This window comes from Schistocerca americana, chromosome 2 (genome assembly GCF_021461395.2).
Source record: "Schistocerca americana isolate TAMUIC-IGC-003095 chromosome 2, iqSchAmer2.1, whole genome shotgun sequence".
Taxonomy (NCBI): Eukaryota; Metazoa; Arthropoda; class Insecta; order Orthoptera; family Acrididae; genus Schistocerca; species Schistocerca americana.
Genome location: NC_060120.1, coordinates 602,655,719 through 602,670,496, shown reverse-complemented (window position 1 = coordinate 602,670,496; position 14,778 = coordinate 602,655,719). Strand labels below are relative to the sequence as shown.

Here is a 14,778-nt window from a genome sequence, read left to right as displayed (position 1 = left end):
ATTTTAGAAATTCTTTCAATCCATCTGTGGCATACAGCAAACCAGTGCTTAACAGCAATGGTTAAAAACAGTCTTGGTTGCAATTTTAGTTTTTTATTTTTCAACTACGCGTTTCACCTTATTTAGGCATCTTCAGGTTGATCTACATAGAAAACAGAGAACAAATACATCTATTTAAGAATCGAGATCGCGTTGTGCAGACTTGGATACTCTTTAAAATCATGTATAAACAGATCAAATACTGAAAGAGCAAATACCTTAATTTGGCATTTCTTTGAAGGATCCTTTAAACAGTGTAGCCAAAGTGCATCGTCGAATACAACAGGCCAACATCGCCTTAACTCAGTAAAAACTAGAAATATAAACCAGTAAAAGCAGATAAGAGAATTCACCAATGATCGGACACTCAGAAATGCAATCACATTGCCGAAGCCTTACGATAAGGCCTTACCTTCCTAGATGGACATGAGTGACTCCAAGACCTGCATAACGCATTCCCGTTCACAGGAGCGGGTAATAGAATAAGATGGGGCTCAAGTAGCAAGCATAATGCACCACAGTGTCGTGTGCTAGTACTGACACCTAATACAGAATCACCTCAGTAGGTGGCGCTACCACACGGCTGCTGATAAGAATGAGAGATCGTAAACTGGTACATAGCCACTAAAACTTATAAATGTAACGCACATAAAACATTAATAAGATTTATAGGAGCAACACCTGTGCAATAACTTATCCTAAGAATTTTGACGAAGTAAAATACAAACGAAGGCGGTAAATTTAAAAAGGGAAAACAGGGTGTGTAATACAACATACAGATGCAGTACCTGAACAGATTTTATGTATCACATATCACTAGAACGAGAACATTAAAAAACACAGGACCGTAATTTCAGATGAAGAGGCCCCTCTTATGACACGCAATACTACATCATTTGGACCTAGAACTTCTACCTAACAAGAAAACTCTTTTTATAAAATACAAGTAAAATTATTACGCTTAAAAGATACACACCAATGTGGAAGACGGACGTAATGCGGGCGAACTTTTTCCCATTTCCTTTTTATAGATACATAAAAGGTGTAAAATACGTCGACATTTAAAGCGACAAACTCGCAAGTATCATATTTGAGTCAAAACCCCTAATGGCTTGGCTAACAAGACGACATAAGGCCAGCGAGGAACAGGACTCATATTTAGGCAGAATTACGAGAGCCCCAGGTTTACATTAATAACACCGATTTCATAACTTCTAAAAAGGCCTGATTAGCGCCAAATATTTGGTCGTTAAGGAGGGACAAATCTTTGTCCTCCATATGCCTAAATATTTCAATTTTTTCCAAAATGTTTAACTTCTTACCATTTTGCACAAAATTTTGTACTTGCGGAGGACTATGACCACAGGCTTTAAGGTACTGGGCAAAGGCAGAGTTTAGTTTTTCCTGTCCCCATCTATTGAGGAGATGTTCTTGCAATCTAATTTTGAATGTTCTGCCTGTTTGTCCAACATATCCTACATTACAAAATATGAGCCCTGTTCCTTTCTGGCCTTATGTCGTCTTGTTAGCCAAGCCATTAGGGGTTTTTGACCCTGCAGTCTGTACATCCACTGGCCATCATATTCTGCGCGCACTACACCTCATTGCAAGCTTGCCATACCAGATCCCTGTTGTATTGATGTTTGCTTTTCTGGTCCCACAACATGGAGCATTCACGCACAATATTAATGAGCCTATAGACGTCTGCCGGAAGAAACCGCCCCAAACGATATCTCGAAACGCAAACTGCTTGCGACTACGCGTGAGTCATCACAACGCATAGCTCGGCTCAGCCTGCAGTCTAAACGGACACCGCGCTGTTCCAGTGTTAAACCAAGCCGCAAAATTGTGACGCGATTTAAGCGCATCATCGCTCGGCTAGGCTCGGCTCGGCATCGCATCGCATCGCATGACGGGCAGTGTAAATTCTGGCTTATGGGAAACAAAATTGGTATTTATATCACCTGTAATTAAGTAATTCTCGGTAAGTTATTTACATATATGTTTTGCACTTTCAGCTGATTGATAAACTATCGTGCATGACTGACTGAACTGAGACTTGGCGCGTTTGAAAACGTCAACAAAACAAATGCACATATCACTTAATTATTTTAGAGAAAACATAACATTATTACTTTTCTGTGCATGCCATCATTAACATTTCACTTACTTCAGCGTTATTTCTTTTGTGATATAGTCGAAGTGTGATGTCAACCTCTAGTCTGAGACGTAATCTGAATTTGCTGCTTCCTGCATTGATAATCAAGGATGGCGTATTCCAGTCCCTTGTTGTATTCTTCGTTATCAGGAAGCGGCACCTATCATGAATTTCGTGACGGAGGATATTCAATGATTAATTATTTATTCACCACCTCAGAATAATCTAAGAGAGGTCTAAGATCATATGCATCACTCATCAGCAGCTGGAAGATCGAACATTGCTACTGAGCTAATCTTCATTGACTTTAGTCAGCGAAGTTACATATAAGCAGATACTAAATGATAAGCCATTTGGTTTACAATGCACGATTTTCATTCACTCATTTGCAAAGTTCAATTTACAAATTTTACATTTACAAAACATTTTATTTGATTCACATTCAGTACCTACTTTCTGCCATTTAATATTAAAATTTACAGTCGTTTCTTTTATATTGTATAGTATCACAGAATTATATCAAACTGCATGCATACACAAAGTACGACCACGAATACAAGTTATATTATACGTCATGCTGCATTAAAATATTAAATGAATTACATGCATTGAAATAATAATAACTCATGTATTTCAATGGTCAGTGGAAGTCTCTCAATTTGACGCCACTTTGGCGAGTTGTGTGTCCCTAACACATCCCACTTATCCAACTGGGAAAGGGATACCTCCGGTTTAACTGGAATCCGAAACACATGTCGTTTTTGGCATTTACTTATATCATCAAGAGGTGAAAGCAATATTACATGGAAATTGCAGATTTCTGTCATCAGACCAGGTTTCAACCCCATGACTTCTCAGTTTCCAGGAATGCGCCTTACCAGTAGATCACCGGGGCTGACAATGCTTTGAAATAAAATGAATGGATCAGTAAGAACAAAATCAACGAAGATGAGAGGATAGTAATGCAAAATCGTTCACCTGTGCCGAGCCTGCAACGTAATGAATATGTAGCGACAAATGAAAATCTGCCCCAGACTAGGACATGGACCCAGATTTACTGTTTATCTTGATCAGTAGCCTTAACCAACTTTTTAAAACATTATGCTCTACAAACATGCCTCCTGAACTGGCTCACACTTCCACTGTGAGTGGTGTTCCCACGTACGATTTCTGAACAATACTTGCAGAGGTTCTCCCAGGAGGGTAAGGGAAACAGCACTTTTTGAGGAACAGAGTCCATGGAGACCATGGCTGCGATCACCGTACAATTACTAGGTGGCTGTTTGTTTTATAGGGTGGTTAATCTGTAACTAGGGGAACAAGCGAATGCACCATCATTAGGCTATTGACACCAGCAGCGGACGCTTCGTGTCCAAATCATTTGACAGTCCTTCATCTTGGTACATCCACAAACGTTTCTAGCCTAGTATGAAGCTAGAAACAATAAACCACTCATCCAGTAAATCAAATAAAATTGTCACAAGCTCTTCAACTTCGTACCCAGGTTGTCTTTCCTCCTTCGTTCACGTTGTACTGATTCGAATTTTTGCACTCTCGTACGTCAGAGCCCTATGCTAGCATTGTGTTTCTACACTGCAGGTGAATCAGTTAGTACTAATATGTGATGAGGCCACGAACTGACACCGAGTAAAACGAAAACAGCTACCATCCGATATGGATGCAAGTCATGACACTGGTCATGCTTGTCTTCTTGAAAATCTTATTTCTGCCATTCTCTACCAACATTATATTCCGGGTAAGGAGGCTAAGCCAAGCCATTCCTGATACATCCACAAAGAGTAAATATATCAAGTGGCAATTTCCGCTAAGTTACCTCAGGCTATGTGGCAAATTTTGGACGTGTACAAATTTTCATTCGCCCCTTCAGTCTGCGCTTATACATTATAGATGTCTGAGACTTGAAAAGGTCTCTGGAACCATATAGTTTCATTTGACCGGAACACAATGTACTGAACTTGGCAAAAAGATCACCCTCATGCAGTTGTCTTGAACTGTGGAGCACGAGATTGTGTACCTTGCAGTCCTGTTAAATGCGGCTGTAATTGCACCGCTGTTTGACGTGATCCACAGTGCAGCGATCATCTACTGCAGTAACTGACCATCGTCGATCACCTCCTCTCCTTCGGGCAGCAGTACCTATTGTTCAGAACCCTCCCCATACACGTGAAACCATGCTGTGAGCTATAACAAACTCTTGGTCTACAATCGTCACACTTTGTCCATAATCCAGAATGCCGATGATTCTTCTTCATGTAAAGTCACCCAAATGTTATCTCTGGGCCATGTTGTAGTGAAGACCGTCATCGCAGTGCTCTGTAACTGCTCACTGATCTATCTCGTCCTTAAATTTTGCAGAGCAGTCCATTACATCAGATATTACAGATTTATGCGGAAGAATAACTCCTTTGAATCAAGTGCAAAAAGCTCTGATAGTTATGCTGAATCAACTGCGATCTTCACATTGGCTCTGCTTTATTTCACTTATTAATCGTTCGTCCTTCAGATCAACGCCATGATAGCACAAATCATTAAATTAGGTACAATATTTGCTAATTCCTTAAGTGTGCGGAATTCGTAAAATCAGATGTTGTAAATATAAGGGGCAGTCAAATGAAAATGAGACAAAGAATAAAAAAGTAAGTAAACTATTCATTACTTCAAAAGTAATCGCCATTGCGATGTAACGGCTGTCTCATTCACCATTTTGAACTCCTTCTTGTCTGTAATGACAAATTAACCTCAATTTTCCTACCTGTTTTTCAAAGTGGACCTGTTGTTACCCAAAAAACATATCCGCATCAAGCCACTCAGAAGACTGATGACTCAAAAAAAAAGTTCCTTCCATGTTAGTTCCCTGATCCTGATAATTCTGGATTTCACTGACGCTGCAGAATACTTCTACCACTGCTTCTAAAAGGCAAAGTTAAGACACCTTTCGGCCACAGCCAAAGTGGCTAGAAAGTTGACCTGTCAAGAAAAGCAGGCCAACTGAAGTCATCATAGCCTCTCAATAGCAATGCACACAGGACAGTTCTTGTATAAATATTACTCTTATCCAGTGGCTTTACTTGTGCTCAGTTCACAGCTGAGCAACCTGGAGATGGGTCCTGTGTCCATCTATCTTCTTTTCATGAAGATCGTCTTCGAACTTTGATGGATCAATGAGTTCTACCAGAGAGACTTGGCAACTGCAGATTGAAGTTCTGCCATTTGAACTGAGACTGATGTGACTTTGATCATCAGGCCTTGTGCAGACCTAACCAATGGACCAGGTAGCGGTCAACAGTCTTCATCATGGAAGGGCATGCCACAGCCTCTGTGCTCCTTCTGTTCCTGTAAATTTACTCCGATGCCTCCTCTTGGAGGCCATAGTGTGACGCAGTGTGACGTCGTACACTCTGTGCAGGGCCAGCGGTTACTTAATGGGGTTTGATATCAACGAGATCACTCTGGTAACCCATAGCCCTGTGCTGCTAACACCGAGGCAACACAGACAATACCAGTGGTGCTATGACGTAGCTGGGTGCTGAGTAGCACTGACGTGTCCATCACTGCAGCAGTCGAGACGACATGGTCCGCATGTGTGTCAGTGCTTTCTGGTGAGGTTAGCATCTTCCTGCCTGCCACCACAGTTGGCTGCCCTGAACGAAGGCAGTGTATTCCTGAACAATAAATATTTGCTTGTTAACGATATGTTATTAGTGCTTTCAGGTGCAGATCAGGCCATCTCGCATGACTCATGGTTCACTCATGTCCCAGGTGTGACGGTTCGGCCTGATGCTGACTCCGACGACCCAATATCATCACTTAATGTACTGTCCTGCTGCCGAGTGGTTACAATACGTGATAATCAGAAGTGCAGACAATCTTTCTAAAATTTCGATATTAAATAACATATTGAGAGAAGTATATTGTCACATTCTCAGTAAGAGTCTCTATGACACTGAGTAACACTGTCAATGCTGGTAGATAATGTATTACAGTAGAAATCAAGTAAACGTTTATTTCGCCTTAGACTGAGAAATAAGTGCCGCTGCACATTTTAGTATCATTGTATATTTAATGAGTATTCCTGGTTTATTCTGTGATATAGAAAGCATCCCAGGCAAACTACATGAGCTGATGAAAGTCATCTACAAAAAAGGGAGCAGAGAAGCACAGATTAGCAGTGCATTCCAGATTAGAAAAGATGCAGTAACGATGGCAAATTTTTAAGACAGAACGCTGGACAGCAGATCTACACCAGCTGCTTCAGTATCACACAGAGCAGACAGGGCAGCACACTAGGCTTAGAATCACAGAGCCAAATAACAAGAAGTGCACGATGACTCAGTGAACATAAGCACGAACACCTGTTCAAACAGCTTGCGGAGAGAGAAATCGGTGCACAGAGCGGAACAACTAGTTGCGCGTAACATAAGCGATCCAGACCTTTGCCTGCTGCCCAGTCCTGGCAAAGAAGAGTGAACGGCGACCCGGAAAAAGACGTCGTGCCGATCCGCACCACGTGTCCGTTGCTCGAAGCACTGCTGCTGCCCCCTGCTCCACTGCGCATAAACTATCCGTCAACTACCTGCGCCGCGCTCTCCAGAGGCCTCTCACCGACGCGACTCTAGCGGCCGCTTTTGAATACTAGGGAAGGCAACGATAACTGCAATCCCATAGAGTAAATATCTCTGGAGTCAGCATTCACATGCGCAGAACAGATTTTGTGTTGTCAACATACATTGCCGGCCTGGTCACGTGTTCTCTGGACGTCGTGTGTTTGTCCGTATAGCGCCCTGTATATTTAGAATGTCACTACATCTCTAGTACAGACGGACTCTTTTCGTACGAGTCGTGGATTATTTATATATGTTGCGTAGACATTTTAACAGTATAAATTTGATACCGGGGATAAACCAGCTACGTAACTCTAAGGGGCAAGTGATACTGCATTCTGCTTCTTTGCGATAGGTGTCACAATTCAGATGGAGTCGATTTTTGGTATTTTTCGGTATGATATGGCACTTTATAGTATTACAGAACCTGACGTACATTTTTGCACTGTTTTTTTTTTTTTTGTTATCAGTCTACTGACTGGTTTGATGCGGCCCGCCACGAATTCCTTTCCTGTGCTAACCTCTTCATCTCAGAGTAGCATTTGCAACCTACGTCCTCAATTATTTGCTTTACGTATTCCAATCTCTGTCTTCCTCTACAGTTTTTGCCCTCTACAGCTCCCTCTAGTACCATGGAAGTCATTCCCTCATGTCTTAGCAGATGTCCTATCATCCTGTCCCTTCTCCTTATCAGTGTTTTCCACATATTCCTTTCCTCTCCGATTCTGCGTAGAACCTCCTCATTCCTTACCTTATCAGTCCACCTAATTTTCAACATTCGTCTATAGCACCACATCTCAAATGCTTCGATTCTCTTCTGTTCCGGTTTTCCCACAGTCCATGTTTCACTACCATACTCCAGACGTACAAATTTCTTCCTCAAATTAAGGCCGGTATTTGATATTAGCAGACTTCTCTTGGCCAGAAATGCCTTTTTTGCCATAGTGAGTCTGCTTTTGATGTCCTCCTTGCTCCGTCCATCATTGGTTATTTTACTGCCTAGGTAGCAGAATTCCTTAACTTCATTGACTTTGTGACCATCAATCCTGATGTTAAGTTTCTCGCTGTTCTCATTTCTACCACTTCTCATTACCTTTGTCTTTCTCCGGTTTACTCTCAAACCATACTGTGTACTCATTAGACTGTTCATTCCGTTCAGCAGATCATTTAATTCTTCTTCACTTTCACTCAGGATAGCAATGTCATCAGCGAATCGTATCATTGATATCCTTTCACCTTGTATTTTAATTCCACTCCTGAACCTTTCTTTTATTTCCATCATTGCTTCCTCGATGTACAGATTGAAGAGTAGGGGTGAAAGGCTACAGCCTTGTCTTACACCCTTCTTAATACGAGCACTTCGTTCTTGATTGTCCACTCTTATTATTCCCTCTTGGTTGTTGTACATATTGTACATGACCCGTCTCTCCCTATAGCTTACCCCTACTTTTTTCAGAATCTCGAACAGCTTGCACCATTTTATATTGTCGAACGCTTTTTCCAGGCCGACAAATCCTATGAAAGTGTCTTGATTTTTCTTTAGCCTTGCTTCCATTATTAGCCGTAACGTCAGAATTGCCTCTCTCACCCCTTTACTTTTCCTAAAGCCAAACTGATCGTCACCTAGCGCATTCTCAATTTTCTTTTCCATTCTTCTGTATATTATTCTTGTAAGCAGCTTCGATGCATGAGCTGTTAAGCTGATTGTGCGATAATTCTCGCACTTGTCAGCTCTTGCCGTCTTTGGAATTGTGTAGATGATGCTTTTCCGAAAGTCAGATGGTATATCGCCAGACTCATATATTCTACACACCAACGTGATTAGTCGTTTTGTTGCCACTTCCCCCAATGATTTTAGAGATTCTGGTGGAATGTTATCTATCCCTTCTGCCTTATTTGACCGTAAGTCCTCCAAAGCTCTTTTAAATTCCGATTCTAATACTGGATCCCCTATCTCTTCTAAATCGACTCCTGTTTCATCTTCTATCACATCAGACAAATCTTCACCCTCATAGAGGCTTTCAACGTATTCTTTCCACCTATCTGCTCTCTCCTCTGCATTTAACAGTGGAATTCCCGTTGCACTCTTAATGTTACCACCGTTGCTTTTAATGTCACCAAAGGTTGTTTTGACTTTTCTGTATGCTGAGTCTGTCCTCCCGACAATCATATCTTTTTCGATGTCTTCACATTTTTCCTGCAGCCATTTCGTCTTAGCTTCCCTGCACTTCCTATTTATTTCATTCCTCAGCGACTTGTGTTTCTGTATTCCCGATTTTCCCGGAACATGTTTGTACTTCCTCCTTTCATCAATCAACTGAAGTATTCCTTATGTTACCCATGGTTTCTTCGCAGCTACCTTCTTTGTACCTATGTTTTCCTTCCCAGCTTCTGTGATGGCCCTTTTTAGAGAAGTCCATTCCTCTTCAACTGTACTGCCTACTGCGCTATTCCTTATTGCTGCATCTATAGCGTTAGAGAACTTCAAATGTATCTCGTCATTCCTTAGTACTTCCATATCCCACTTCTTTGCGTATTGATTCTTCCTGACTAATGTCTTGAACTTCAGCCTACTATTCATCACTACTATATTGTGATCTGAGTCTATATCTGCTCCTGGGCACGACTTACAATCCAGTATCTGATTTCGGAATCTCTGTCTGACCATGATGTAATCTAATTGAAATCTTCCCGTATCTCCCAGCCTTTTCCAAGTATTCCTCCTCGTCTTGTGATTCTTGAACAGGGTATTCGCTATTACTAGCTGAAACTTGTTACAGAACTCAATTAGTCTTTCTCCTCTTGCATTCCTTGTCCCAAGTCCATATTCTCCTGTAACCTTTTCTTCTACTCCTTCCCTACAACTGCATTGCAGTCGCCCATGACTATTAGATTTTCGTCCCCCTTTACATACTGCATTACCCTTTCAATATCCTCATACACTTTCTCTATCTGTTCATCTTCAGCTTGCAACGTCGGCACGTATACCTGAACTATCGTTGTCGGTGTTGGTCTGCTGTCGATTCTGATTAGAACAACCCGGTCACTGAAATGTTCACAGTAACACACCCGCTGCCCTACCTTCCTATTCATAACGAATCCTACACCTGTTATACCGTTTTCTGCTGCTGTTGACATTACCCGATACTCATCTGACCAGAAATCCTTGTCTTCCTTCCACTTCACTTCACTGACCCCTACTATATCTAGATTGAGCCTTTGCATTTCCCTTTTCAGATTTTCTAGTTTCCCTACCACCTTCAAGCTTCTGACATTCCACGCCCCAATTCGTACAACGTTATCCTTTCGTAGATTATTCAATCTTTTTCTCATGCTAACCTCCCCCTTGGCAGTCCCCTCCCAGAGATCCGAATGGGGGACTATTCCGGAATCTTTTGCCAATGGAGAGATCATCATGACACTTCTTCAATTACAGGCCACATGTCCTGTGGATACACGTTACGTGTCTTTAATGAAGTGGTTTCCATTGCCTTCTGCATCCTCATGTCGTTGATCATTGCTGATTCTTCCGCCTTTAGGGGCAATTTCTCACCCCTAGGACAAGAGAGTGCCCTGAACCTCTATCCGCTCCTCCGCCCTCTTTGACAAGGCCGTTGGCAGAATGAGGCTGACTTCTTATGCCGTAAGTCTTTGGCTGCCAATGCTGATTATTTATCAAAATTTAGGCAGTGGCGGGTATCGAACCCGGGACCGAAGACGTTTTGATTATGAATCAAAGACGCTACTTTTTTTTACTCTCATTTTGTTCGCTTTTGTTCGTTGCATCTGCTCGGGGCGGACGTCGTAAGACGTCAATTGAAGTTCGTTGTTGATCGATTAACTCAGTTTTTTATTACAGAGGGCAGCTAACCCTCTGGCCGAACACGCTGAGCTACCGTGCCGGCGGTCCACTGGTTGCACTGATAGTCTTGCAAAACGACTTGACAGTACTTAAGTACTTTTGAAAGTGTCCGAATTTGCCACACATTAGCGATTATATCCCTGCTAATTCGTCCTTTTTTCCTGCTATTTCTGCGTATTTATTTTCTCATTTTGCGACCTAAAGGACATTTTTTCTTACTGGTGACACTTTGAAGTATTTATTCAACGCATTTTACGTACTTGCTCCCAGTTTATTAAATAAATAGTAGACTGAGTAATCTATATACATAATCGACAAGTCACTGATAAATGCATGGAGGATAGTATTTGCTGAAACAACTAACCATTTCCTTTCCTGTTCCACTAGCAAATTTACGAGAGGAAGCGATTGCTTGTAAGCTTTTTTACTAGCCGTAATATCTATTGTATAGTCATAAAATTGTAGAAAAATATGTCTACAGAATCAAGCCTTAATTATAATGCGTCTCGAAATTTTTAACATGTACAATGGTTCAAATGGCTCTGAGCACTATGGGACTTAACATCTATGGTCATCAGTCCCCTGGAACTTAGAACTACTTAAACCTAACTAACCTAAGGACATCACACAACACCCAGCCATCACGAGGCACAGAAAATCCCTGACCACGCCGGGAATCGAACCCGGGAACCCGGGCGTGGGAAGCGAGAACGCTACCGCACGACCACGAGATGCGGGCGTCTCTTACTAATATGATAACTATAATTACAGCTACATGGTATGTACCCATGAAAAGTTACTATCCCTCCTTTCACATATTTTTCTTTGCATCTGTAGCAACAACAGTAATTCACCATCGCTATTACACTATCAACAAACGGCGAAACACAACAAAAACCCTTGATATTATAAACTTCAAACGCTGCGGAAAGCACACACGCACAGCGAAGTCCCGAGAACACGTGACAATCCTGGTTTAATGTTGACAACATGCGCAGAACGCAATGCTCAATCCACAGATATTTACTCTATGAGTAATCCACGCTCTCTTGTGAGACGCTGGCTAAAAGTTATCGATAGTGGGAATGTGGAATGAGCCGCCACGGCTCCGTCACTCCTCTGAATAATCATTGCTACGTTTACATTTTGCTTATTTCTTCGCCAACATGATGATGGCAGTCTCCTCTCTCTATGACGTCATTCCGCTGTAATGGCGTTTTGGTCAACCAGCTCTTACGGTCTGTATCAATTATCTTCGTTTTGTGGCCGCATTACATGTAATGTCAACAGTCTTTGCTTGCTGGCATATCACCTGGCGCTTGTTTATTGACGTGCTGTACTTGCCTTGCTGAGGGAAGACTTCTAAAATTCTACTCCATTCCCAAGCCTATTACTTCGTGGCGCTTCAACACTGTCTGTCTTCGCAACATAGTTTGTATCTATCAGGTGACAGATAACGGTTTTCGACGATAATATTGCAAATGCTTGTCAGTTTCCTAAAAGATACGCACTGTTGTAGATACAGACCACTCTAAATATTTCTAGAACACTGAATTTTCTGTTGCTATATGCAAGAACAAGACCACGAGAGAAGTTGTGGAACTCGTGGATAATAGAAAAGAAGGGATAATCCCGGTTACATGGGCATCTTTTCATGACGTAATAGCCAGAAATTACGAAATAATTCTTATTTATGTAGATTTATCAAAATTAAATATGGCAGATTATATTGATGGCAGTAATATGCTGCCAGCTGAAGATCCATCCCTAGAGTCAGGAGTTCTAGATGTACGTTGTACAAACACAACTGTATCAAATATTAAGTATTTTATATATTTGTTGTCACAGTTGGTACTCTTAATAATGTTAATATCGATGCACTATTAACTATAATAACATTCCTTTTCATCATATGCAACAGCAATTGGGAATGGCCACTGAATGGATGTTCCAATGCGGTTGCAGGCTTCCTGAGCACGCAAGACGAGGTGGTGCCCGGCAATATGGGCCTCAAGGATCAGGTGGCGGCCCTCAGATGGGTACGTGACAACATCGCCAGCTTTGGTGGCGACCCAAACAACGTCACCATCTTTGGCGAGAGTGCGGGCGCTGCCTCAGTCCACTACCATCTACTGTCCCCGCTCTCCAAAGGTGAGTCTTCTACTCCACTAGTGATTAATCACAGTTCCAAACCCAAAGAATAGCCAATAATATTGCACGGTTGTGGTCTGGAACCACAACTGGCACTGTCTTTAGGAAACGAGCACGTGTTCGGCACAGCTTTTGTAATATTGGAAAACGTGCTGAGGACGAAGAACTGCAGCTCAAATTTAACCCTGTGGTGCATGAATTTCACCGCAGTGTACAACTTTTAATGATCAATTCTCTAGCGTTTTCAATGAGTCATGAGGCTGAAAATGCATGCAGGACACAACACCAGTAGGGAGTGACCACTGCAGTGAACTGTGTGCATGTGCAGCCTCAGGACTGATTGAAAATGCCAAAGAAACTACCATTAACAGCTTATGCGCCGCAAGGATAAAAAATTCAAAAGCAACGTTCAGTAATCCTTAGACAGGTGGGTTAAAAACCAACCAAGAACGCAATAATATTTCATTAAGGACAGATTTCGACTTCATAAAGAAGTCATCTTCAGAAAATGAGCGCCGGCCGGGGTGGCCGAGCGGTTCTAGGTGCTACAGTCTGGAACCGCGCGACCGCTACGGTCGCAGGTTCGAATCCTGCCTCGGGCATGTGTGTGTGTGTGATGTCCTTAGGTTAGTTAGGTTTAAGTAGTTCTAAGTTCTAGAGGACTGATGACCTCAGAAGTTAAGTCCCATAGTGCTCAGAGCCAGAAAATGAGCACCATCTGGCGGCTGCTGCTGGCGGCTCCTCGGATGCTCACACGGCAACGCGATGGTAAACTGCTCCTTACACAAGTATGTTCAGATCAAGATGATAGGAAAGACCCTCTCCCCACCGCCTTGGTTTAATAGCGATGTTAGGAAACTCTCCATAAACAAAGAACGTCAAAAACCTTCAAAACCTATCCCATAACCAAAAACCGGACGAAGCGAAAATCAAGCTCAGATGAGCGTAAGGAGAGCAACGAGAAAAGCTTTTAATGAATTTGAAAGTAAAATTTTGCCAACCGAACTGACCAAAAACTTCAAGCGGTTTTGATCGTATGTGAAGTCAGTAACCGGATCGCAATCTTCTATTCATTCGCTCAGTGACCATAATAAGAACGAAAAGGAAGAAGACAGAGAGAAGGCCGAAAAACTTTCAATCATTGTGCGAACGCCGAAATAATAGATAGTGACTGCACAACAGAAAAACAGCTGAAATCGCTTAGTCGGAAGACATCTGGACCAGATGAGCTTCCTCTAAGAATCTACAGAGATTATACGAAAGATCTTGCGCCCCTTCTAGCAGCAGTTAACTGTAGGTGGTCTGAGCAACGATGGATACCTAGTGAAGGGGAAAAAGCGGTAGTTTTCAAGAAAGGTCTATGTCAATGACGTCAGTCTGTTTTAGAATTATGGAACATGTTTTATGCTCACTTATAATGACGTTTTTGGAGAATAAAAATTGCCTCTGTGTGTGTGTGTGTGTGTGTGTGTGTGTGTGAGTGAGTGAATGTGTGTGAGTGTGTGTGTGTGTGTGTGGTTTGAGGTTTTCGGGCGCTAAACAGCGTGGTCATCAGCGCCCAAAAAATTTCCTCTATGAAAGTCACGCAGGTTCCGCAAACAGAGATCTTGTGAAACTCAACTCGCTTTGTTCCTCTATGAGATCCACAGCAGTGTAGACATCGGCACTCAGGCTGATGCCATGTTCCTTGGCTTGAGAAAGGCATTTGACAGCATCTCGCACTGCTACTAAGTGGTAAAAATACAAGCTTACCGAGTATCGGACCAGATTTGAGGATATTTTCAAAATTCCTTGCATGTAAAATTCAGCACATCGCTCTTAACCGAAAAGAATCGAACGATGTAAAGGTAATTTCGGGAGTACCCTAAGGAAGTATGATAAGACCATTAATGGTTATTAATGATGTACTAGAAAATGTCGAAAGCAGTGTGAGGCTGGTCGCGAAT

At 42.1% G+C, this 14,778-nt stretch overlaps 1 protein-coding gene across 1 annotated transcript in view; it reads left to right on the top strand.

Annotated features, from left to right (window-relative positions):
• Nucleotides 1-14,778, top strand: part of LOC124596416 (esterase FE4-like) — a 388,758-nt gene that overhangs the window by 255,299 nt on the left and 118,681 nt on the right. The window contains exon 5 of the mRNA XM_047135545.1: nucleotides 12,647-12,832. Coding sequence (XP_046991501.1) covers nucleotides 12,647-12,832 — 186 coding nt within the window. The remainder of the gene's footprint in view (nucleotides 1-12,646; nucleotides 12,833-14,778) is intronic.